Source organism: Aythya fuligula, chromosome 3 (assembly GCF_009819795.1).
Source record: "Aythya fuligula isolate bAytFul2 chromosome 3, bAytFul2.pri, whole genome shotgun sequence".
Lineage (NCBI taxonomy): Eukaryota > Metazoa > Chordata > Aves > Anseriformes > Anatidae > Aythya > Aythya fuligula.
In genome coordinates, this window is record NC_045561.1 from 9,063,361 (window position 1) to 9,086,113 (window position 22,753).

At 37.9% G+C, this 22,753-nt stretch overlaps 1 protein-coding gene across 1 annotated transcript in view; it reads left to right on the plus strand.

Moving 5' to 3' along the window:
* The window catches only part of PPP3R1 (protein phosphatase 3 regulatory subunit B, alpha), a 36,077-nt gene extending 16,442 nt beyond the window's left edge, over nucleotides 1-19,635 (plus strand). Inside the window, exons 2-6 of the mRNA XM_032184332.1 lie at nucleotides 7,254-7,293; nucleotides 14,824-15,000; nucleotides 16,764-16,823; nucleotides 17,799-17,983; nucleotides 19,297-19,635. Of these exons, the coding sequence (XP_032040223.1) occupies nucleotides 7,254-7,293; nucleotides 14,824-15,000; nucleotides 16,764-16,823; nucleotides 17,799-17,983; nucleotides 19,297-19,344 (510 nt within the window). The 3' untranslated portion in view covers nucleotides 19,345-19,635. The remainder of the gene's footprint in view (nucleotides 1-7,253; nucleotides 7,294-14,823; nucleotides 15,001-16,763; nucleotides 16,824-17,798; nucleotides 17,984-19,296) is intronic.
* The last annotated feature ends 3,118 nt before the right edge of the window (nucleotides 19,636-22,753 follow it).

Here is a 22,753-nt window from a genome sequence, read left to right on the forward strand (position 1 = left end):
ATCCCTAGGAGACTTTCCCTTTTATGACTTTTCATAGGAACTTCGTGGTACAGAGACTTTTGATCAATACGTAACTTCATAGTTCATTTCTGTAGATGTAAGTTCTGTAGACTTTTATTTCTGGTTTACTAAAGAATAAGAAACAAATGGCGGACACTAGTCTGTTTTAAAAAAATATATATATATATTTGCTAACAAAATCTTGCAAAATCTTTTTGGTAAAGACTATGTTCTGTTTCTTCCATGACCAATACCATTCTGTGAATTCAATATTGATGGTAACTCTAGCTTTTGTTAATAATGATTAATTTTTTTAAAATTTGGAATTTTACCCGGAGGAGAGCAGGAAAGCACAACTCTTAAGTATCAGATGAATGCCAGGGTGCTTTACTGTCACATTGGGGGTCTGTGCTACGTACTGGGTACCAATACTGCTGCTTTTGTGATTTTCTTTCTTGCCTTTTTTTCCTCCTCCCTAAGTTTATTTTCTGTAATTTCCTGCTTGTCTGGATACCCTGTAAGAATTCCTTGCTTGTACTTCCTTGCTGCTTAATCCCTTCTGTTGCGCCTGTGGATAATCTAAATGCTCACACCGAAGTGTAACGTGGAGGCCGGATCTGACAGTCCAAATGCCAGAAGAGAAATGAGATCGTTGCCAACTTCCAGGTGCTATATTGGACTTCTGGATGGAGAAGGGGCTGGCCATGAAATAGCGGAGGGATTCTTCCACAGCTTTGAGCACAAAAATGAGGGGTGTAAGCAGAGCTGAGGCTCTGAAGATACAAATTCTTGCAGAACACGAGGCATGTTCTGAGTTGGGTTCAGCTTGGAAGTAATGCATCCTGAATTTCTGTCCTAGTGTTTTAGTTCCATGAGTTGAGGGTAGTGTTTTAGTTCCGTAAGTTGCCCCTCAGAAGAGTAACAGGATTTGTGGATGGCCTGGAAAAATAATGTAGGATTGCCAGTGCAGTACCACTAGGTGATACTTTATTTTGGGAACTTACTAGGGCAGGTGCCAGGCATTTTTATGCATTTCTTTAACTCTTTCTGTGGGTCAGAATCTCAAGAATGAGGTTGAGAGTTTGGAGTAAACAGTGAAGCTCACTGCTCTTGAGTTGCTCCAACTTTCGTGTATATTTTTAAGATGTTTGATTTCTTGTCTTAACTTTTGCATCACAACATCAAACTCAAAATTCTTATTGTTCTAAAAGGACCTTGGGGTAGATTTATTTGTTCAATATTTTTGGAGAAGTGCCGGAGAGCTGCTAATTCTGAGCTTGTGTTTGGGCTCTGCCTGGTGGACTTCTATGGAAAGCAAGTACGTTGCTTTTATATGAAGCAAGTACTGTGTAGCAACGACCGAGCTATGTTAAATGTTAATGTCTACATTTTGGCAGTTAGTCTGCCGTATTATCAGCTCTTAATTTTAGTCATTGTTTTCCGGTAACTATGCTGTGATATCCCAATTTTAAGTAGACTTTTTTTTTTTTTTTACTCTTAATGGCTGCAATGAAAAGCTTAAAAGGTGGCTTAATTACCAAACACAAATGCTGAATTTGCTGGCAGTCTTATCTATGACATTATCACAAGCAAACTCGTAAAGAAGATCAGTAAGATCTTTTTCTTGACTTGTTGGTCTTTCTGGTATTACAGGCTCCACTCAGGCTAAGGCACAACTTCTGTATGTTGAGTAACTTGTTTAAAAACAAAACAAAACACAAACCCTCATCCATTGGATTTAAACAAGAAGTATATATTTGTGGTTTTTGAGTGGGGTGGGTGATGTTCTTGCTGCTTTTTCCAGTTGTACCTTATTCCTGCTTGTCTTGTTCTAAGCCATACTTCTCTGATTTGTTGGGGTGTCTACAGAAACTTTGGGCGTGTCTTTCCTCTGTGCTGTGGTAAGATCCTTGTAGGTTTTCATTGCTCTCATAAGTCACATATGAAATATACAAATTACAAAAGGTGAGATCTTGCATGTTTTTCTGACCATGAATTCAGATACTTGAATATTAGTGTGTCTTGAAGCCTCTAGGGCTTTGTCTGAAACTTATTTTAATAAATATTTAAACAGATGTGGATGTGTGGCATGTTCTTCTCAGGCAAAAGTTTTTGCAGTCTTGGTAAGAAACACCATTTGTCTTAAATTAGCTTGCCAATTTGCTTGTTGGTTGTTAATGGAGAATACAGTGCCAATCTATATGACAGCCAAAACTCAGGTAACATGTTAAATAATGGTCATTTAAAAAAAAAAAAATTCTTCACCAAGCTGAAAATTCATCATTAAAGCTATGAAAACAGCAATATGTGGAAGATGAGCTTGGAGGAGGAAGAATTCTCTGTAAGAGGTAGTAATTTTCATTAATTGTTAATTTAGGTGGTATGGAGAATAAGGAGAAAAGACAGAGAAGCGCTTTGCTTGTTTGTGAAGGAGGAATAGTTCTTTAAATGCTGACTACAAGCCTCTGCTGTCTTAGCATTTCTGTTCCTCTTCACTAGTAGTAGATGATGGAGAACAGCTTTTTATATAATTTGATAACTGAAATTATTTATGTTGATTAAGCCTTAGTTCTGACTCCCAGGTGATGTGGCTTGGTTAATTGTTGCATTTGAAGGCTGCATTTTTTCTTGTGAAAAAAAATATAGTAATTTAGAAGATGCAGGAGCAGATGAAGTTCATCATATAGCAATTCTGACAAGACCTCATGATGTGCCTGTGCAGCAAAAAAATGCAGGAACACACTTCTGTGGGAGGCTTTGGTACTTAGGCGTAACAGCCAACTGCAGTATCAAGGCAGTCGGTGTGTTTTAAGGCCATTCACAGCAAGGATGAGCTATTGCACTTGTACTTTGCAGAAGAAATAGCAGATCTCAGACGGCTCCTCCTGTGCACGTACTTAAATATCAGCCACTCGACATTTCAGTGAATTCATTTGTTGTCTGGCTGTAGAACCAGAAGCTTTGAAACAACCTAGCTTCTCACCTCTTGCAGGTGTTTGTACTGGTAGGCACTCAAGCTTAACTTTTTGAGGACTTTCTTTTTAGGACTCTTGCTGACATTTAAAATACTTTATAAAAGCAAAAAAGTATTTGGAGGCTGACACTTCACCCTTTGAACATTTGACAAAAAGATGTGCAGACAAGTTGCATACAAACAGATCCAGAAATGTTGCTAATGTAGAACAGTTTTGTTGATTTTGTAAAGTGCAGTTCTACTTTCTTTTGTCCACAGCTTTTTGTCTTTCAGTAAGATGAAGCTTTCATAAACATAATGACCTTAATTAGCCTGCCGTGGAGGAACATGTACAAAACTGATCTCAAGAAGAGAGAATGATTAGTATTTGAAATAGTTGCTGAAGAAAGGAATCAAGAAACATATATTTTTTAATGGATAATATATGGGAGAAATAAAGACTAAAGGCCATTGGGTTATCCTTAATCAGTAAAAAGCCAGAGCTGCCAAAAGAAGAGAGATTAGTACAGAATATAACTGCAAAGCTCACTTTTTTCTTAAATGAGCAAACTACATGTCATACGAACTTCTGAAATTGCTTCCGTGGTGTGCTTTGATTCATCTTTAGTGAACTGATATTTCTGCAGCATTCAGAATTCGGTCAGCTTTCTTGTTACTAGACTTAGTTAGGACTGTTCCTTGATAGGTAATTATTTTGTCTAGGAGTCATGATTTTGCTGGTGGTTAATGAGGAAAGAACTTGCAGGGATTTAAGGGTGTTCAAGAAGGTCTCAGGACTGTTTCAAAAGAAAAAGGATTAGAAAATATCAGTTGTTTTCCAGCCACTTGTTTTAATCGCGTAACTCAAGAGAAAAGAGTTAAACTCGAGCAGTGTGGAAGTAATCCCCAGATGCAGCTAGGGAAAGCACATTTTACACTAGGTGTAGGTGCCAAATAAAGCTGGTGGGGAGTGTTGATGCTGTACGAGCTGCATTTCTTCAAGAGGCTGCGTCACTCATCTCTAAATGTGCTAATATGGTGTACATGACAGGATACTCGCTTATGTGAGGTATGCTAAATATATATCTGGCAGGAAGTACTAATAATGTGTTTTTTTAATTGGCAATCTTGGAGTTTTGTCAGAACCTTTTACGCTACACATTACAAGTATCGCTGCATCAGAGAATAAATGACAGCCTCTGTTTGGAGATTTTACAATAACTTTTGTCTTTATAAATGGGTATCATCTTAAAATTTTACAAATAAAGTCAGTGCAGTGTCGATTTGCTGAATAAGGTTTACAATTATAAAATGTGATAACTGTCAACTTTTCTGTTAGCGTGCGGAATCTAATATTTTCCAGCATTCTGTAGAATACTGCCTGGTGTTAAATCTTAACCCTGCATTAAAACCATGCAAATAACAATGTGCACCCATTTTTTTTCCTTTTCTTAAAGGGCTCATTTGATATTTCATGAAGTTCTGTAGCTGTGCTTACTTGCCTGCTTGTTTTAAGTCATTAAGGTGGGTGTTGTTGTAGGCCTTAATCTTACCCACCACCTATCTGTCATTCAACAGCAAGAAAATATTCAACCTATTTTAGCACTTGTGTTTCAGGGCTTATGTTTCACTTCATGCTGTCTGAACACATGCTGATTGCATCTGGAGACAAATAAGGGACATTTCTTTACTGCTTTTCAAAACGCAATGAAAAATGCCAGCTCCCAAGACCAAATCATTAAACTCACCTATGAGGAAAAAGTCTTTGGTACATTGGAAAACCTTTGTGTTTGTCCAGCTCACAGGTGTGTAAACAGGAATCTCAGCCATGGCATGAGTAGGTTGAGCCTCTATTCAACAAAAAAGGGGAATTAAAACATTTTTGAAAATCTAGTGGATTTTTGGATTCTCCTGTGGAAGTGAACACAGCATATCAAAACCAGGTAACTACTTTTTAAAATACCCTATTCAAATACAGCAAATACTGAATAGTCATATGCTTTGCACTGCTGCTCATTAGATTTTTCTTTTTTTTTTTTTGTAGAGATCCAAGTTCCAGTCCTGGATAGGTAAGTATTCCTAACATTTCTTGTTAGCATTAACTATTTCACAGAAAAACTAAACTGAAGTTGAATCACTTTTTTCTCTACTCTCCAAACAATTCCTAGGCTACTTCACGTAGATAACTTGATTATGGCTTAGCATGTGCATCTAGATGTATAGTAAGACTGCTTATAAACATTATACCTCATTAACTGAAGAAAGCTACTCCCATTTCCTTCCCAGTTTTCAGAAGTATTTTATGCTGTTTTAGCCAGATTGATTTCAGTGGCCTGCACTAGAAATTAACTTTGTCCCAACACCTCAGCAAGTATATAAGTTCCCAGAATAGGCTTTTAACGTAGTTCTGATTGTGTATTTGTATGTGTATGTGCACAAGTGCACTGGTTTTAATTCAACTTTTCTCCTTTAATTTGCAGCCTTCCAGTCTGGTGTCTTTCTTGCCTCTTCATGGCCTCGTGTCTTAAGAGCAGCCTAGCTGGATCCCCTGGTTCCTGTTTCTTCTTGTTTCAAAATTCTGTTTTCCCCAATGTTAAATCCTATACGTTTTTATATTCGTATACATACACTAGGCTTTTACTGCTTGTTTTGGTCTTCACTGGTTTTCGAAGACTTCAGTTGGGTTCCATCCAAGATTTTCCACGTGGCACCGTTCTCTTTGATTCCCAGCTGCAGTGAAAGAAGTTGCTCTTGCAGAATAAAGAAGTTTCTCTTGCAGAATATCTCAGTCATGGTTTTTAGGTTTAGGGACCTGACTGTTCCCTCCCTGTCAGTTCCTATTCTGCTACTTTGACTTGCTGTAAGTAGACATTGGGGAAGATGTTAAGGCTCTCTTCTGCTACTCTACTTATAAAGCAAGTGTATGAACTTTTTTAAAGAAGTAAGAAGACTTGTGTGTTATGGGGACATACGGGTAGTGAATGTGTGTTCTGGATGCAAAAAAAAGAAAAAAGCAAACAACACACACAACCCAACACATCTCTTCTCAGACATGTTTAGATTCATGAGATGTTTGTTATGCCTCTTTCCGTCCTTAATAGGAAATGCAGTTGCATGCTTCCAGGCTAAATGTGGTTCTTCTCTTTTTTTCTTCTGTCAAGTAATCTCTTATTTGTGTATAATTTGCATAATTTTAAGGACTCTTTCTGTGCCAGAGCTCAGCTGTGGAATCCCTTACACTCCACACCAAAAGAGAACTGCTTATGAATAGAATGTGTTCTATATTCGTCTTAAATATGTTTTCTTCTATAAAACATATAGAAGATATACTCAAATAATCAAATAATTTTTGGGAAGGTCTGGTTGTGAATCTCTTCAGCTACATGGTCACTCCTTTGCTGACCGAATCCACATAAATATTAAGTGAGCGTGCATTGCGATCTTCTCTGGCTCCAAGGCATTTGAGGAAAAATACCAGCATATATGTCTACTGTCTTTTGGAATTCATGTTATGGTAGTTGTGGTTTCCTCTTAAGTTCTGTATGTTTCTGTATGATTTAAGTTCAAAGTGACTGTACCCCCATAAAGTTTTAATTTTTGTTGCTGTGGATATTGTAGTACAGCAAGGATTTTAAATCTTAGTGTTTAACTTTCCATTCAGCTACGATGTAGGAACACATTAAGATACAAAATAATATTTGAATGTCAAGTTAATTTCTGGACATGTAAACCTCATTTTCCCATTGCTTTTCCTGTGTGAATCTTTTGGGGAGGGGGAGAACATACACTGGGATTTTCTTCTGCTAATCGGGTAAAGTTTGTCATGGCAATTCATAAGGACATGTATGTTTTTGTTCTTAAAATAAAATGGTAAAGCAGCTTCCATGTGTGTGAAGTCTTGAAGTTAAATCCTATCTTAGCTTGAAAAGTAGCATTTGTGTAATTTGGAAGTAACTGGCGACTTCAGTTTTGGTTTTTACAATACAGGGTTGAAGGTACTACTCTGTATCATGAGGACTGCTGATATTTTCATGGGAATTCTCATCAGAGGGACACATCAGTGGTTTTATATTACTTTGTATATTTCGGTGACATAGAACTATCCAAATAAAATAACAAGCTGGTGTTGTTGGTTTACTGTGTGTGTGTATGTGTGTATATATGTGTGTGTGTATATATATATATATAAATAAATATGGATAACTTGTATTACCCAAGATACTTACAATACTGAAACTTAAAATAGTTCCTCGAAGTGAACCTGGGAATAATTGCGGCTTTGTTCTTTTTTGTGTTGCAGGGAAATGAGGCAAGCTACCCTTTGGAAATGTGCTCGCACTGTAAGTTTTTTTGACCACTACATTATATTGTTACAGGATATTACTTGTGTACAGCTTCTCATGTGAATTTACAGAATTTGCTGCTTGAAAAGTTAACGCAGTTTATACAGTAAGCGCAAAATTTAAAAGGTGAAAAATTGCCTTTGGAAAATGTAGGCTTTTGCTGTTGGACTGATTTTTTTTTTTTCTATTTTTCTATGGACTTTATAAGTTTTTCGTACTCAGGTGTCCATACAATGAAGCGTTAACTGGTAGTTCAACCAGTCAGGCTTTTCCACGGGTCCCAATGCCAGTTTCTCAGGGCTGTGGAACAGCTTGTGGCGCAGTATGTGCTATCTCAGGAGCTAAGTATATTGCCTAGGCTGTCTTGGCACCCTTGGAGAAAGAGAGGTTGAAGCTGTAAGAGGATTTTTTTTCTCCCCTTCCTGTGTATGCTTGCAGCCAGGCATTTAGGTGAGAAGCCACTTAAGTTGGTGTTATTTGCTTTTGGCCATGTGACAATAAAACTCATTGCTCTGTCTCATGAGGTTAGGCTACCCTGTAAAAATACTGAAATACTTCTTGCCTAAAGCTGCCCAAAGAAAGGGCTGTCTTGTGAAATGTCCTGGAAGCGTTATGCTGAATGTACTTATTTTTAACTGTTTTTTTCCTTGATCATTTCAGTTCAGCACTAAATCATGCATAGGCCTGTGCATATATGTATGAACTCCTAATAGAATTACTATTCTTCGGTTAATTGGTTCCTAATTTGAAGATTTTTTTTGTTTAAAAATAAGAATTAACTTCTAGACTACTTTCACAATGCTAGTCATTGAATTCCAGCTCTCGTCATAACTCAAGCAGTAATGTGAAATAAGTAGAGGCATTTTTTTCGAAGCGTTTTTTCAGAGAAATGAGGCTTTTGTTAATACCTTGCAAGTCTGCAATGCCTAGTGCATGTCCATGTTAATTAGTTTGTCATCAGCTAGCAAAGACTTGCAGGAGCAGCTTACCCACTTCACTAAAGCACTGCACTGTGGTGTTACGCTCTCAATCTATATCTTGTTAAGTACGTGTATGTGGGTAGAACTTCCTAGGCAGTGAAGACATTATCAGTCTTTTTCTGCATCTTGTATCTGCTTTTATGCTACTGCTCTACTGGTCAGATTTTCCTTAGGGACAAGTTGACCTTTGAAGATTTTTATTAGCCATATCTCTCTGTGAGTTGTAAGCAGTAAGTTGCTATTAACTTTTAATTCTGGGACAAGCTGTATTTATTTGTGGCTACTATTAACCTAAAAGTTCATTGCTGAGCTTGTTTACCCACTTCTATTGCAGAGGAGATCATTTCTGTGTTATATTCTGTGGTTAAACAGTATTTTGAGGATATCATGTAAATCTGAGGTTTTGCATGATTAAAACTTTCTGCTCTGATGGACCTTCTCACGGTAGAGAGCGTGTCACTGCTTGTCTGGGCAACGCGACTACAAACAGTGGGGAAGATGGAGTTATTGTAGAAGTCCCTCTTGTTTGTGACTGGTCTCCGGAATGGGTGCACTGTGCTTCAAGATTCTGCGTGCCTGAGTAAAGTGAAAGATCTAGGGATTGAGGGCCACGGGTACAGACTGGACAGTGTTCTTAAAGATCATTTGATAAGGATTTTTGACTGGAAAACTTCTGGGTGACTGAAAGCAGTAACAAATTTATGCTATTCCCCTGGTGGCAGGGTCATAACCCCCCTACCTGGCCCTGCAGTCACTGCTGTCTTGGTGTCTGACTTTATAAGAATTTTGTTTTGAAGTTTGCAGTAATGGAAAGGAAATTCAGGATATTATGCAGGGTATGTATACCATTAACAGAATACTATTATTTTTCTGTAGGTAAATTGGCATTGCTGGATTTCTTAAAAATAAATAAATAAATAATGTTACTTTCTTGGCCATGCTGTTTGAGAAATTACTGAAAATCTACTGCTGTTTCATATGGAAAAAATTGATTTGAACCAAATTGTCAAATTATCCACAAGAAAAAAATATCATAGCAAAAAAACTGAAGAAAACAGTTTTAGATTTATGTTTTGGTTTTAGGTTAAGGAGACTGGTACCTCTTTTCTAACTTAGAAATTGTAATTGACACATCTGAAGTCATGAAAAGGATTAGACCAGCTGCGTGTAAGCATATACAAGACAAGTGGTTGAATGTGTTCTCAAGGGCGTCATCTTTTTGAAATTTGATCTCCAAGACTGAAATGGCTGTCTTGGTTGCTGCTCTGAAACATTATATTCCTGCACCAGACAAGGCTGTGGCTAGACCTTCAGCAACAGCTCTCACCTCTGTTTTATTTTGAGATCTCTGCAGTCCATTCTTATAGAAAATGTGTAATTTTTTTTATCTGGAAACACTTCAAATTTAGTAATGTTCTCTTTCTATAAAGCTTTTTTCTAATGTTTCACAAGCATGTTAAAGCATTAGAAAAATATTTTTACTGATATTTTAAGAAGTGTAATACAGGCTTTCTGTCACCATATTTTCTCTTCAGTTTTTCTCGTTATGAGTTAAAGTTAGTATTTTAAGAGTATCTGAAAAGCCCTGAAAAGCCAATCTTTTATGTGCATCTTTAAATATTTAGATAAACATTTAGATTTCAGAAGTGGACCTCTTTGCTGAGATGTACAGCTTTTCTCAGGTTAGTGCACTGTGCAGATACCTACATACATATCGTGTATCTGCAACAATGAATGCACAGCACTTTTGAAGACACAAGCAGTTACCCTGTTAAAATATCACTGAATCTAGTGGATTTTAAAGAGATGTGGATTTTAAGGTATTCTTTTACTTGTGGCTCTCACATTAATAGCAAACTAACCATGCAGGTGCACCTTGACTTTGACTGGAAAAAATAACACTAAAACAGATTTTCTGAAATAACTTAATTCGAAGTAGAGTGCAATGCTCTTCAGATGCGCTTTTAATGAGGCTTTTTGAGTTGCTACTTGAATGCCTTTTATAGTACTACTTGAGCATCAGTGATGTGAATAACAGCTTGAAACAAACTTATTTTTTAAAATGCTTTATGGATCATCTTCTCTACTGTTCTGTGTTGAGGAAAGGAGTGGTATATTCAGTAGTCTGTAGCAGCATATTAGATAGCATCCAGCTAGAAGATAAAGCTGGTGTACTAAAATGGAGTTACACAGATCTGTTAGCATGTTGTTTCATGGAAGCTTGTAGTTCTTGTGTTTTGACCTGATTCATAGCATTTCTAGGTGTATGCAAATGAGTTCAGAATATGAAGCAGGTATTGTTGCCTCTGGAATTGTAATACTTGCTTGGAAGAGGAATCTTTTGGAAATACTGATATTTCTTTAATTAAAAAGGTGACTGAAATAAATTGGGTTATGAAAAAACTTAAAACTGAATAACTTGATATTTTTAGAGGGTTATGAGCAAAGCATTCTTAAGAAAATCACCAGGTATAATTCCTGGCTAGTTAGTATCTTCTGTAAGGCCAGGCATGAGCGATAAGCTGATGGGATATTTTTCTGTGTAAAAGCCATGGGAAGCACAGAGCCTTACATCAGTGGCTGAGCGGAGCACAAAAAAGGCCAACTTGAGTTTGAGGTTAGAAGAACGCTCGCTGCAGCCAGAGCTCGAGGAAGCTCAGACCACTGTGATGAGTCACAGGCGAGCTCTGCCACAAATGATGTAAACAAAGCTTGATCCTCCTTATTCTGCTCAGTGATGTTATCACCCTGTTTACACTTTAGTGGACTTGGACCTCCTTGGATTTCCCAGTGTTTTCATCTCTATCCTGGTCTCCTGAGCTTGAGTCTTGTAAAATTCTGCCTGCTACTGCCACCATCAGTCCTTCTGGCTCAAATACCTTCATCAGGATTATCCTATGCCTTGCATTCCAGTAGAGCTTCGGGATGTTTGTGTGAGCATTAGGTTGCCTGTAAGGAGACCTTAGAGAAGAAGGAAAGAAGTATTTTTGTTCAGCCTCTGATAACTTAATTCACTGCTCTGGTCTTTAGTGATAGCTATGTGAAATTTTAGGAGAGTCAGCCTGCTGCTAAATACTAAGGAAAGAGCAGCCTTGTAAAAAGGGTTATGTTCATTATAGGTGAGGACTGTTGTACGTGTGTATTTGTAGAGGAAGTCTGAACAAAAAATGCATAGGATAATATTGGAGTTTGCTCTTACAATAAATGTTTGCCTTTTTTCCTTAAAAGCTAGCCAGGCAAAATCTCTATGTGGTTCAGCTCAGCCAGGCAAAATCTCTATGTGGTTCAGCTCAGCCAGAGAGAATTGTCACAGGTGATGGCTGAACTGAAGGAAAAAGGATAGGCAAAACCTCTTCAAATTTCAAAGAAAGATTTAAAAATTAAAATAAAATCAGTTCTATTATTTTTTGAATTTTTGAAAGCCATTTTATAAAGAGAAGCATGTATTGAAATATGACTTTAAGTGTATAAGCTCTTTAAGTTAGGCCTTCTAAAAACGTAGGTGATGCTTGCAGTGTATTTCAAGAAAAAATTGTTCTGGTAGGACATGCTCAGTCAATTAAAATTCAGAAACTGATCTGCAGATGCTGATTTTTATCTATTTGCTCATGATGAACGGCAGCTTCTATACATGTGAACTGTTAAAGGAAACTTGCCTGTTCCCGTAATTACTCTGATTACCATGAAATTTTTTCTCCCAGTATGCCCATCTATGGTGTATCTGCTGCCAGAAACAAAGCTTTGGACAAAACCTACGCATGGCCAGCTTTGGCAGAGATGCAGTTTCCTTACTCCTGTTCTCTGACCTCCCTGTCCCTGCACGCCCTGCTCTGCCCCTCCCAAGGGTAGCACCTCCTCAGCTCTGCACCGCAGGCAAACGCTTGTTTGAATGTGTCACAGTTAGGAGTGAAAAATTTCTATTACCCCTTTCTCCTAGAATCTCAGCTCAGCATCTGCATTCTGTACTACAATTGAACTGTCTGGAGACTTGTGATTTCATAATTTGAGTGGTTGCTGCTTTGCCACTGTTCAGCAAAACACACAAAGCATTCTGGAGTAGTTTCCTTAGGTGCCTCTCTAATGCCTTCACATTTCTGGTGCTTGTCTTCACTGTCCTTAATCTTGAAATCCTTGACTGTGATCCTCAAAAAAAAAAAAAAATTTTAAAAATAGTGCTTCATCTCCTCTTAAGTATTGTGATTGTGTAAGTTGAAGTCTCATGCATGACTGGTTAACAGGGGTTTGTACGCCTAGCAGGTGATGTTAGAGCACTGTTACAGCACACAATCCTGACAAGCAGTGCTATAGATCAGTCTTGGAATGTCCTAGTAAAATGTAGCTTTTGGATTAATATTGGTAGGTCCTGTTAAAACATAGAGACTAGCTTGAGATAAAATACCCTTGTAGTTTGCCGCCTTAGCACCTCTTGCGGAAGTTCTGCTCTATCTCTTGGAGCAGGTGAGTGTGATGGCAGAACTGGTCCAGTACTTCAGTGTCATTTTTTGTGTAATAATGGAGTGTAAAGCTGTGTTGGACTGGCTTGTGGATGAGGTGATCAGCGCAACTTAGGGCAGGCTGTTGACAGAACTCTGGGTTTCATTTTTGGTCTCCTCTTATATACTTAAGAGGAAAAATACCGTGGACTTCAGCTTCCAAACGAGGAGATGGACTGGAGTCGTCACGAGACAGGACTCTACTGAATGCTGCTTTGGCATTCTGAGGCAGTGATGCTGTTGCTGCCAGTCTTCAGGCCTGGCTCAGACATCTCTTTGTTTGTGTTATGGTTTGTTTGTTTTTTTTTGTAGTTTTTGGATACGTGTGGTTTTCTTAAGTGTAACTTAATGGTTCAAAACTTGCAATTCATAGCTCATTGATTTGTGTGGCAGGGGAGGTAAGATCAGGTATATTACTGCTTCTTTAATTTTTCTCCATTGTCATTTTGTGAAATTACAGAACTATAAAGTATTTCAGGTTGCTTAGCGAGCAATAGTTCAATTTTAGTCAGTGTTACCCTTTTTATTAAGATTGGAAGTGACAGACACTTACTGATCTGGTAAGAGGACAGTATTATGTACACAATAGATAATACTTTGAATTTGTTTTTTAAATATTCTAAAGTGAAGTTAAATATTGTTACTAAATAATGCATGTATCTTCATTGGTTGATTTGTAAACACTGATATCAAGGAACTTAATTGAAAGTTTGTGACCACTTTGGTAGAGGAATCTTTTGGTCTCTGAATCTGTTACAATTTCTAAACATAAAGTTCTGCATGTTGGCAGTCCTTAAATGTCAGAAAGTGCTATTTGTTTTTATGTTGTGCTTGTGCAAAAGCCTAAGAGGGTATTAATGTGATGTGAAATGGATGAGGTGGTATGCCTGTGCCTCACAGAAGTTGAGAAACAATTTATTTTGCTATCAGAGGAAATGCATTAAACACAGCTAAGAAATTTTGAGGAGATTGTTAATGTTAGGAAAGAAACTTGTATGGCAAGCTGGAAACCTTCAGGTGCTGTAAGATATATTTGCTGTGGTTGGTTGTATGCTAGCCACTTTCTAGTACTTCCTACGAAACACAGTTCCTCCTTCATACCCAAACATGGTGAGTAATTTGTGAACTAACTTCGGTGTGTTAAATCAAGTTGCTGATGGGAAATTTCTAGGTTGTTAGGGAGAAAAAAATTACAAGCTTTTCAGCACTGACAGGGAGAGAGAGGGAGAGAGAGGTGGGGTGTGTGTTTTTTTTTTTTTTTTTTAAGGAGTGATTATGTGCTTATAGCTTTAGTCTACTCTAGAAATCAGATGCGAAGTAGGGTACGAGGTATATGCTGTAACTAAGGGTTGCTTTAAATGTGAAGAGAGGTGAAGCAGAACCTGAACCTGTTCTAACTTCTGTGACAGAAAATAGGGGTACGAACATTATGGCTACATGCGTGTCCATTTCCTATTTGTGATGGACAGACACAAATTATCTTAGATCTGTCAGGGTGATGAGTGAGTAGGTGAGTGGTAGCTGGGCAGCAGCCAGCCTGCTAACCTGCTTCACTTGGCATGTGTGCCAGGAGGTCTCGTGTTTGGTGTGCTAATACATTCACTAATGTAACTGTCTTCATAACTTACTATGTTGTTTACTGTAAACTTAATGCTGGTTGCTTGTAAGGAAATTTGGTCTCTTTTTTAATTTCTTTATACCTGGTATTTATAAGAGCTCTCTGACTAAGAACTAGCTAAGCATCTGCAATCCTTTAAAATGTTGTGTCAGCATGTGGTGTTCAGTGAGTCACAAGGCTAACTGTATTATGGCTGGTGCAGGGAGGAAAAAAGGTAAGTTTTAATTAAAATAAAATGAAAAGGCTTGTTTTTTTTTCAGAGTTTGGCATTATAATCTTCCATGCAAGTGTTTTGTGGTCCTAATACTATAGGAGAAATGCTGATTAGGAAGCTAGGGAGAAACGTGCGGTGGGGTTTAACTGGCAAAGGGTTTACTGTGAAGCCAAAAATACTAAGAATAGGTGTTGTGTTTTTTTTTTTTTTTTCTCCTTCCAGTTGATGCTGATGAGATTAAACGACTAGGAAAGAGATTTAAGAAGCTTGATTTGGACAACTCTGGTTCTTTGAGTGTGGAAGAGTTCATGTCTTTACCTGAATTGCAACAGAATCCGTTAGTACAGCGAGTAATAGATATATTTGACACAGATGGCAATGGAGAAGTGGACTTCAAAGGTAAGATACAATGCTTTCTGAAAGGTGGTGGCATTTTTATCAGATTAACTGGAGACTCAGAATTTAAATTTCACTTCTGTTAAGAAAGGATGGGTGTAGAAAACTTCTTAATCAAAATAAATACTAATTTCTAATGAAATTGAGTGCCAGTAAAACTGCCAGCCAGAAAAATTCTCTGGTGTGTTAGGGCAACGGTTCAGCCTAAATTGATTAAAAGAGCAAAGTCTTCAGTAATATGCTTTCCTGATCCTATTGATTTATGACTACTCATTAAGCATCTCTTACGTGCACTGATTTAGACTTTCAGTCATGGTGCTATCTGAAGTATTATGAAAGAAAGTGGGGTAGACTGCAAATGCTGTGTTTCTGCTTGAATTGTATTTACCCAAAACTTGCTACAAGATATCCTTTGAAGTATTTTGAAAATGTTTTTCTGAATTGTGAAAGTGATGTATATTTTTCTGTTGATACTTCCCTTACAGGAGTCTTTTTTATGGTTTTGGGTAGACACTTGAGGCAAAACCAAGAGCTTTGACTTAGATTTTTCCAAAGCTTTAGATTTATCTTAACTATTTCTGGTTAAAAGAATCAGCAGTCAAAAAACTTTTTTTTCTACTTTGTTAAAACAACCTTACTCTTGGAAGTGATGGTGTCCAAGCTATTACAGGTCTCTTATAGATCATGAATAGAAAAAGTTGTTCAGATATTTTTTGCTTTTTATTTTAAATTGAAGAAAGTTAATAAATCTCATACTGACAGACTGACCTTTCAAATTATTATCCATGTTAATGAACACAGGAAAAAAATAATGACAAAGATTTTTACTTTACAAACCCCCTCAAACTTCTACAGACTTACAGTATAACTGGAATGTTGATTTTCGTGACTTTTTCCATTGTATCTGTTTCCAAAACGATGTTGTTTTACAGTTCAAAATCCCCATGTGAAAAATAGGCAGTGAGGAAAGATGATGCTATATTGTGTGTGACATTGAGCTGTGATTAGCAAAATTACCAAGAGCTGTTTCTCTTGGGTGGGAACAGGAAGTTGTCAAAATCAGTTTGCTGTAGTAAAATCATGCTGTTGCAATCAGTGGTAATGAATTCTGCTGTTGTCATCTGGCAAAGTTTGACTCGCTTGACTTCAGCCTCAGGGAAGCTCAAAAAAAAATCACTGGTGTGAGGAAACTTGTATTGCTTTGTTAAAGGACCTGAGATTTTCTTAACCTGTCAGAAACACAATGGTTCAAGAAAGAAAAAATTACTAGCCCAGTATTGAGTTGTTCACTTAATTTCACAAAATTTGCTGAAGCTGTGGCAGGCCTTTCAATCTAATGCTATATTGCCATACCTCTGTTTTTCTGTACCATGGTTGCAGTTTCACACCGTTGTCACTTTCACCATTCAAAGCTCTGGGTAGTCTAGTTATGGGAACTCATCCAGGTGCATCACGTCTCAAGGTTTTGTATTTTTGGCGAGAGATTTAGTAGAGATGGGGTTTTATGAGACTGCTGAAAACATAGTTCAGAATTACTTAATACTGACATGGAAAAATCTGTTCAGTGAGTGCAGTGCTGGGTTTGAAGTACATCCCACTAAACAGTGTCCAAGTATGTGAGTTGAAGTGTTGCAGGGTAAGCAATGTATTAAAGATTTTGCAGTAATTTAGAGTCTTAAAATATCTCTAGTTCTGAACACTGTTTCCTTTGCTTTATTAAAAAATATACTATTTTTGTAAATGTTTTTCTGTGCTGTATCCCTTAGAATTTATAGAAGGAGTCTCCCAGTTCAGTGTCAAAGGAGATAAGGAACAGAAGTTGAGGTGTAAGTATTTTGGTTTTTCCTTAACAAATCTGACTGCTCAAAAACGTACTTTCATTAGTTAACATTGATAAAACAGTAAATCCAGATTGTTCTTGAAAGTGGGAAATTATTAAGGTAGTTTGGAAGCTTTTATTCACATTTTTCATTTGTGTGAGGAGTTTGCCAGCATTCTTTTCTTCATGGAAGGTTTCAGGAGGGTGCCTCAATTGTTTCTGATTTCAGCGGTGGGGGAAGTGCAAATAATATTTAAGTATACTTCAGAAAACTGTTAGCAGTGTGATTTGCTTTACAGGAGCATAAAAATAAGATGGCTTTTTGGATGCTGCAGTAGAACAGCACTAATTTCTTCTTGTTTGAGAACTGCATCTCAGGAACACGTCCTAAGCCTTTGGTGTGGGGAGGGGAGAGGCTCAGTCATGGACGTAGCTTTCAGTAGCGTAAGACACAATAGAGGTTTAGGAAAGAAATCTGCTTTATTTAAATGTTCAAAAATAAATTCAGTCCTATGTCAAACTGCAGCAAAGCAGCAGGGTGGGATTTTGATTCATCCTTCCTTAGAAGGTTGCAATTTTTTTTGTCTTCCTTGCAAATTAACTGCTACCTCGGTACTTTAATTCTGGTAGTGAAGAGTTTCCAATTTAGTGTTTATAAGGTGGTTCTACTGTTGGGGCTTAAAAACAGTATTAGCTGACATTAGCTGACACTTCCAAAGTATATTTTCTTCTAAGTCCTGTAGTAACACTGTTCGTTTTGTTCCTGATATTTCATGCTTTTTTAGAATGAAACTGAAAAGGTGTTAAAAGTATATCCCACTTAAATTGCAGTATGTTTTTGTTTGTGATGACACAGTCCTGCACAGCCTTGTTGCAAAGCGCACAAATTCTTATTGCTCTTTTCTGACCCCGTTTGTTGTTTAAAAAAAAAAAAAAAAAAAAAAACCATTAAAAAACAACTTTCAATGTTTTACTTCTGCAGTTGCTTTTCGCATTTATGATATGGACAAAGATGGGTATATCTCAAATGGAGAGCTCTTCCAGGTGCTGAAGATGATGGTTGGGAACAATCTCAAAGACACTCAGTTACAGCAAATTGTAGATAAAACCATAATTAATGCAGATAAGGATGGTGATGGAAGAATATCTTTTGAAGAATTCTGTGCTGTAAGTAACCTCTAAGGAAAACTTTTTATTTAAAATAAAAGGGTAAACAGTATAAAGGGTAAGGTTGTAAAAGCAGAGCGTTTCTTCTGATCTGGCCATAGCTCCTCACAACGCAGCATTATTATAGATGGCATTGTTGTCTTCTGGCTTTCAGTAGAGTGCAGCGTGTCTTCTGATGTGTGAGTCAGTCATGAGTTGGTTCGTTGGGGATGCAATTTTCCCACTGAATCTAGTGCCTCTGAAGGGGAGGAGGGTTTCATTCAGAGAATAGCAACTTTTGCAACACAATTCCTATGCTGTTTTATGGCATACTAAATGCAAGACCAGTCCGAAATAATCTCTAATACAGAGACAAAACAAGCTAGCTTTAAGATGTGTGTTGGTTTCTACCAGGCCTTATGCTGGTAGAAAATAGCAAATTTAAAGATGATTTGCAAGTGACTGGCTTGTCGTAGGAGGCTGGTTTTCTTTGTTTTCAATGGTTTGATTAAAAAAGAAACAGCACTTCCAGTTGTTCTGTCTCTAGCTGTTTAACAGAATAGACTGGAAAAATCAAAGAACAGTGGGCAGGCATGTAAGTCTGCTGAGTGAAGACAAATGCTTCAAACGATCTGGAAGCTGTGAAAGCAGTACTTCACAGCAGATCTCTCTTTTACAAAGTGTCTTCCTCAGAGGTGGTAGCTGGAGGGGAGAGGTGTGTTCCCCAGAGGTTAACTTCAGGTTAATCTCCTGTCTCTAAACTAGGTGTCTGCTCCAAATCACTCTTGAGAAAGGTTTATCTTTGCACAGAGCAGAGAGAGCCTGGGGAGATTATCAGGTCTGCAGCACACTGGGATTTTACAGAGGCCGGGGTAGTGGGATTTGTCAGTTAGAGGGCGAGTAACCCCTTGAGTGCTGCTCTTGAAACAGGACAGGCAGATGAAAGGCTCGTCTTAAAAACTGAGGATGTTGCTTTGCTGTTGCTCCTTGCTTCTCTTTGTAAAGCTGCACAGTTTTGTAGGATGTTTTAGAAATAAGTTAGCATTTCAGTTAACATGTAGCAGCATAATACAAGGTCAGACTATGAGATGAGGGGGAGGAAAGCTAGATGGTATAACTTACATGATTGTCTAACCTGTACAATATAATCACCTTGGGTAATACCTAATTAATTTGTGTTGTGCAGTGCTTGTGAAGTGTAAATTAGATCGAAGAGGCCAGAGGAGTATTGTGATTATACTAGAGATAAATGCATCTTTTTGAATGAAGCGTGCTTGTTCTGTCTTGCCAATTTTCAATTCTTGCCTACTTATGAGCGCTTGTTTTTCTCCCAGGTTGTAGGAGGCCTAGATATCCACAAAAAGATGGTGGTAGATGTGTGACTCTGTAGGGCACCACCCAACACTTTTGCTTTCTTCTCCATCTCTGAAGATCTGCTCAAGACGTCCAGCAATGCTCTCTGTGTATTTAAATGGAAGTATTTTTCTCTGTGAAGCCACATTTTCCAACATGAGCCTCATGAAGCCAACTAAGTGTTATTGAACTTTTATTCTCTCAATAACTCGGTGTAGCACTTTAAAGTCTGAAGGACAGCAAAGATGGAAAGAGCATATCAGTGTGGTGGAGAAAGGGAAGGGGTTGGCTTTTTAATTTATTTTTCTTCATCTTTTATAACAAGGAAATATCTATCTATATATATATATGTGTGTGTGTATTTATATATAGATATATATGTAGCTTTCTATATGTAGTAGCTAGGTGGGCTTTAATTTAATATACTTGATTCAGAAACAAAACTAGAGTACAAAGTGCCAAGCAGAATATTAACAGTTCAATATATGGATATACATCCTTACTTTTATTTCACACAGTTTTATATATATAGTAGAAGAATGTAAAATTTTAACTGGGTGTTAGGTCAACTCTTTTCCTTTTCCTGTGACTGTTCAGATGTTTCTATATATTGACTGGCTGACAAAGCATTGCTTCTTATTACTTTACCTTAATGACATTTTTTGTAACACAGGAGACTAAGTTTATTTATACCTGTTAATATATTACCAGGGACTGTGTCTCTTTGCTAAATAACTTAGTACAATTCTACTTAATATGAGAATATAGTTTAATGCTACTGCCAAGAACTAGCCCTCATGTGCATATAGTAACTGCAGAATGCTTCGGTGGCCACTAGATTTTGTCACTTAGGGATCGGGAGCAGTTAGAGCTGTCCCACGGTTAGTGCACATCTGCTGTTTTGGATTCATTTTAGATACGGCTGCTCAAGGTGTTAGACACATTCATGATTTTCTCTTGTGCTTAGCTTAATGGAATTAGGACCTACGTAAGTGTGCAGGATTCCCATCTACTTATTTTATACAGTTCTTAGACTATAAAGTGTTCTTGCCATTTAAATTCTGTTGTTTCAACAGTGATAGTTTCCCCTCTGCATTTAAAGAATACTACAGGTAGCATAAATAACTGGTAATGTTTTATATATAATATATATATGTATATAGGATTCATACAGGGGGAAAATCTTGTTAACCTATGCCATAGAGGAGGAAAACTTCACACTATCTAAATTTATACCTCTTGCGGTTCTCCAGTCCTTTGCCTGGAGAATTTTTTTTCTTTTCTAGATTTGTCCATATCATAATTTGTAATGGATGGTAACTTGATATATTTGTGTGATATAAAAGTAGCGAGCCATGTTTTACAACTTTATATCATCCCTTCCCTTTTCTGCAATGGTACTATTGGCTGGAAGACAAACATTTGCTAGATTTTTTAGGACAGTACATCTTTCCTGTATAGTAGTTTTTCTATTAAAAACAATTGTTTTATAATCAGCAGTGGAAAGTGCAGGTTGTCTGAACCTACTTCTATCGAGCACCTGTCTGCCATAGCTGTTCCTTCAACTGAGTGCTGCACATCATGGGCTCTGTCTGTGAGAGAGAAATCCAGGTGCTTGGTGTCCTTGCATGACATGAAGTTTTGCATGTAGATCGATTTGAAATGTTCCTCTTGTTTACATAATTTGCATAATTTAAGATAATGTTGCCAAACTTTGGTAAATGTTAATGTTCAAAACAAAAATCTCCACTACATGTAACTTTCTTCCTCTGGATCAGTACGTGGCTTGTAATCCCAGCCAGTGGTTGTATCTGTTCCAGTGTCAACTGCCATGTGCTCTGCTTCAAGGGGGAACTAGTCTTTTGTGAATTTTTTGTACATAAGTATTTGTTACAAACATTTTAGCAAATGCTTTTGATTTTCTCTTACTTGCTTGTGCATATCTTGGCTGGCGTTATAGAAATTTAGTGCTACCGTTATTTCCTTAGGGGGATTGGAAGGGGAGGGATGAGGTTTTTTAGTTTGTGTGGGGAAAAATGATTTACGTTGAATGTTTAGTTTTTCCTCTGCATGCTACATCATATGTTGTGGGAACTATAAGAACCTTCATACTATATGAATATAAAATAAAATATTTGAACCTTGGCTGGGGTGCTTCAGTACTTACCTAGATGCTTCTTGTTAACCTTAGGGCAGCTCTGCACCCTGCTCTAAGAAGAAAAGTTGTTCAGTTTTTTGTTCCTTGGTAAAGACTGACCGTCAGCGGCACAGGGTGCAGACAGTCCCCTGAACACTCCCAGGCTTTTTGTGTTTCAAGACCAATCTTTAATGTTTTTCATAAAGGCACACGTGAAACTTTGTTAAATGCCCAAATGAGATAAAATACCTTGTTTAAATCTTACTAAATTGGGAATGATTGCTTTTTAAGCTGTGTCACACCGAAACAACAACAACCCTAATCAAAATACGTGGAAACCCAATGGCAGCTTCTTTCTCAGGGAAAAGTCTGAGACCCCTGCTGGTGGAACCAACCCTCCCTGTAGGCAGCTATTTCCTTTTACAGAAGCAGCCCGGGAGCCCTTTGCTCTTGCTCTTTGCGTTGCCTCCCTTGCTTCATGCATCCTAAAAGGCAGCCTTCAAAGTCTTCAAGTTATCTGGGCCTTCTGCATGCTGCCCTGTTGCCTTCCACAGCTTTTGGCCAGGATCAGTATGTACCTGCTGCAGGAGGAGGGCTTATCACCTCTGTGTCCTTGGCTCACTCTCACCTCTTACCTTTCAAGTTAATTGAGATAAATGACACAAGCAACAACCGAACAAACTGCGTTGGTAGTGCGCTGTTTTACCTTGAGCTGCTCGAAGTGGAAGCTCTTTCTTTCCTCTCTACAGCTTGGGCTTCAGAGGTAACTGAAGGTAACCGATTTAGGCAACTCAGCAAGTCTTAAATCTCAGGAGCTGAAGGCTTGAATGATTTCAGCTGTAAAAATATTGCTGGGCTATAAAGTGCTGCAGTGTTTATGTGGACAAAGAAATGCTTACTTGTTGATTCTTTTGATAATCTCATTTCACTTTCTGTTTTGATTCACAGACCTAAGCCGAGTTATTTTGCAAGATCTGTAACAAGGCTGGTGGAAGGCAGGAGAAAAGAGCCCTTGTTTAATAAATCAACTCAGTATGGTTACTGCAGCCCCCTGTTCTGTCACATGCAGCATTTTAAGAGGCAAGACATCCAGCACTGACAGCTGGTGGTGCTGCAGTCCCTGGCACTGCCCAGCATCTGGACTGGGAGGTTCTCAGCCTCACTAGGCTGCCCTTGCACGTCAGTTCTGAGAACAGAATGAGAATCCTGGTAGGTGCAGATTCTAGAACCAAGTGCAAATAAGCTCTTTACCTCTTAGTCTTCAAACTGTTTCTTTCTGTGACAGCATTGCAGCAGCAGCA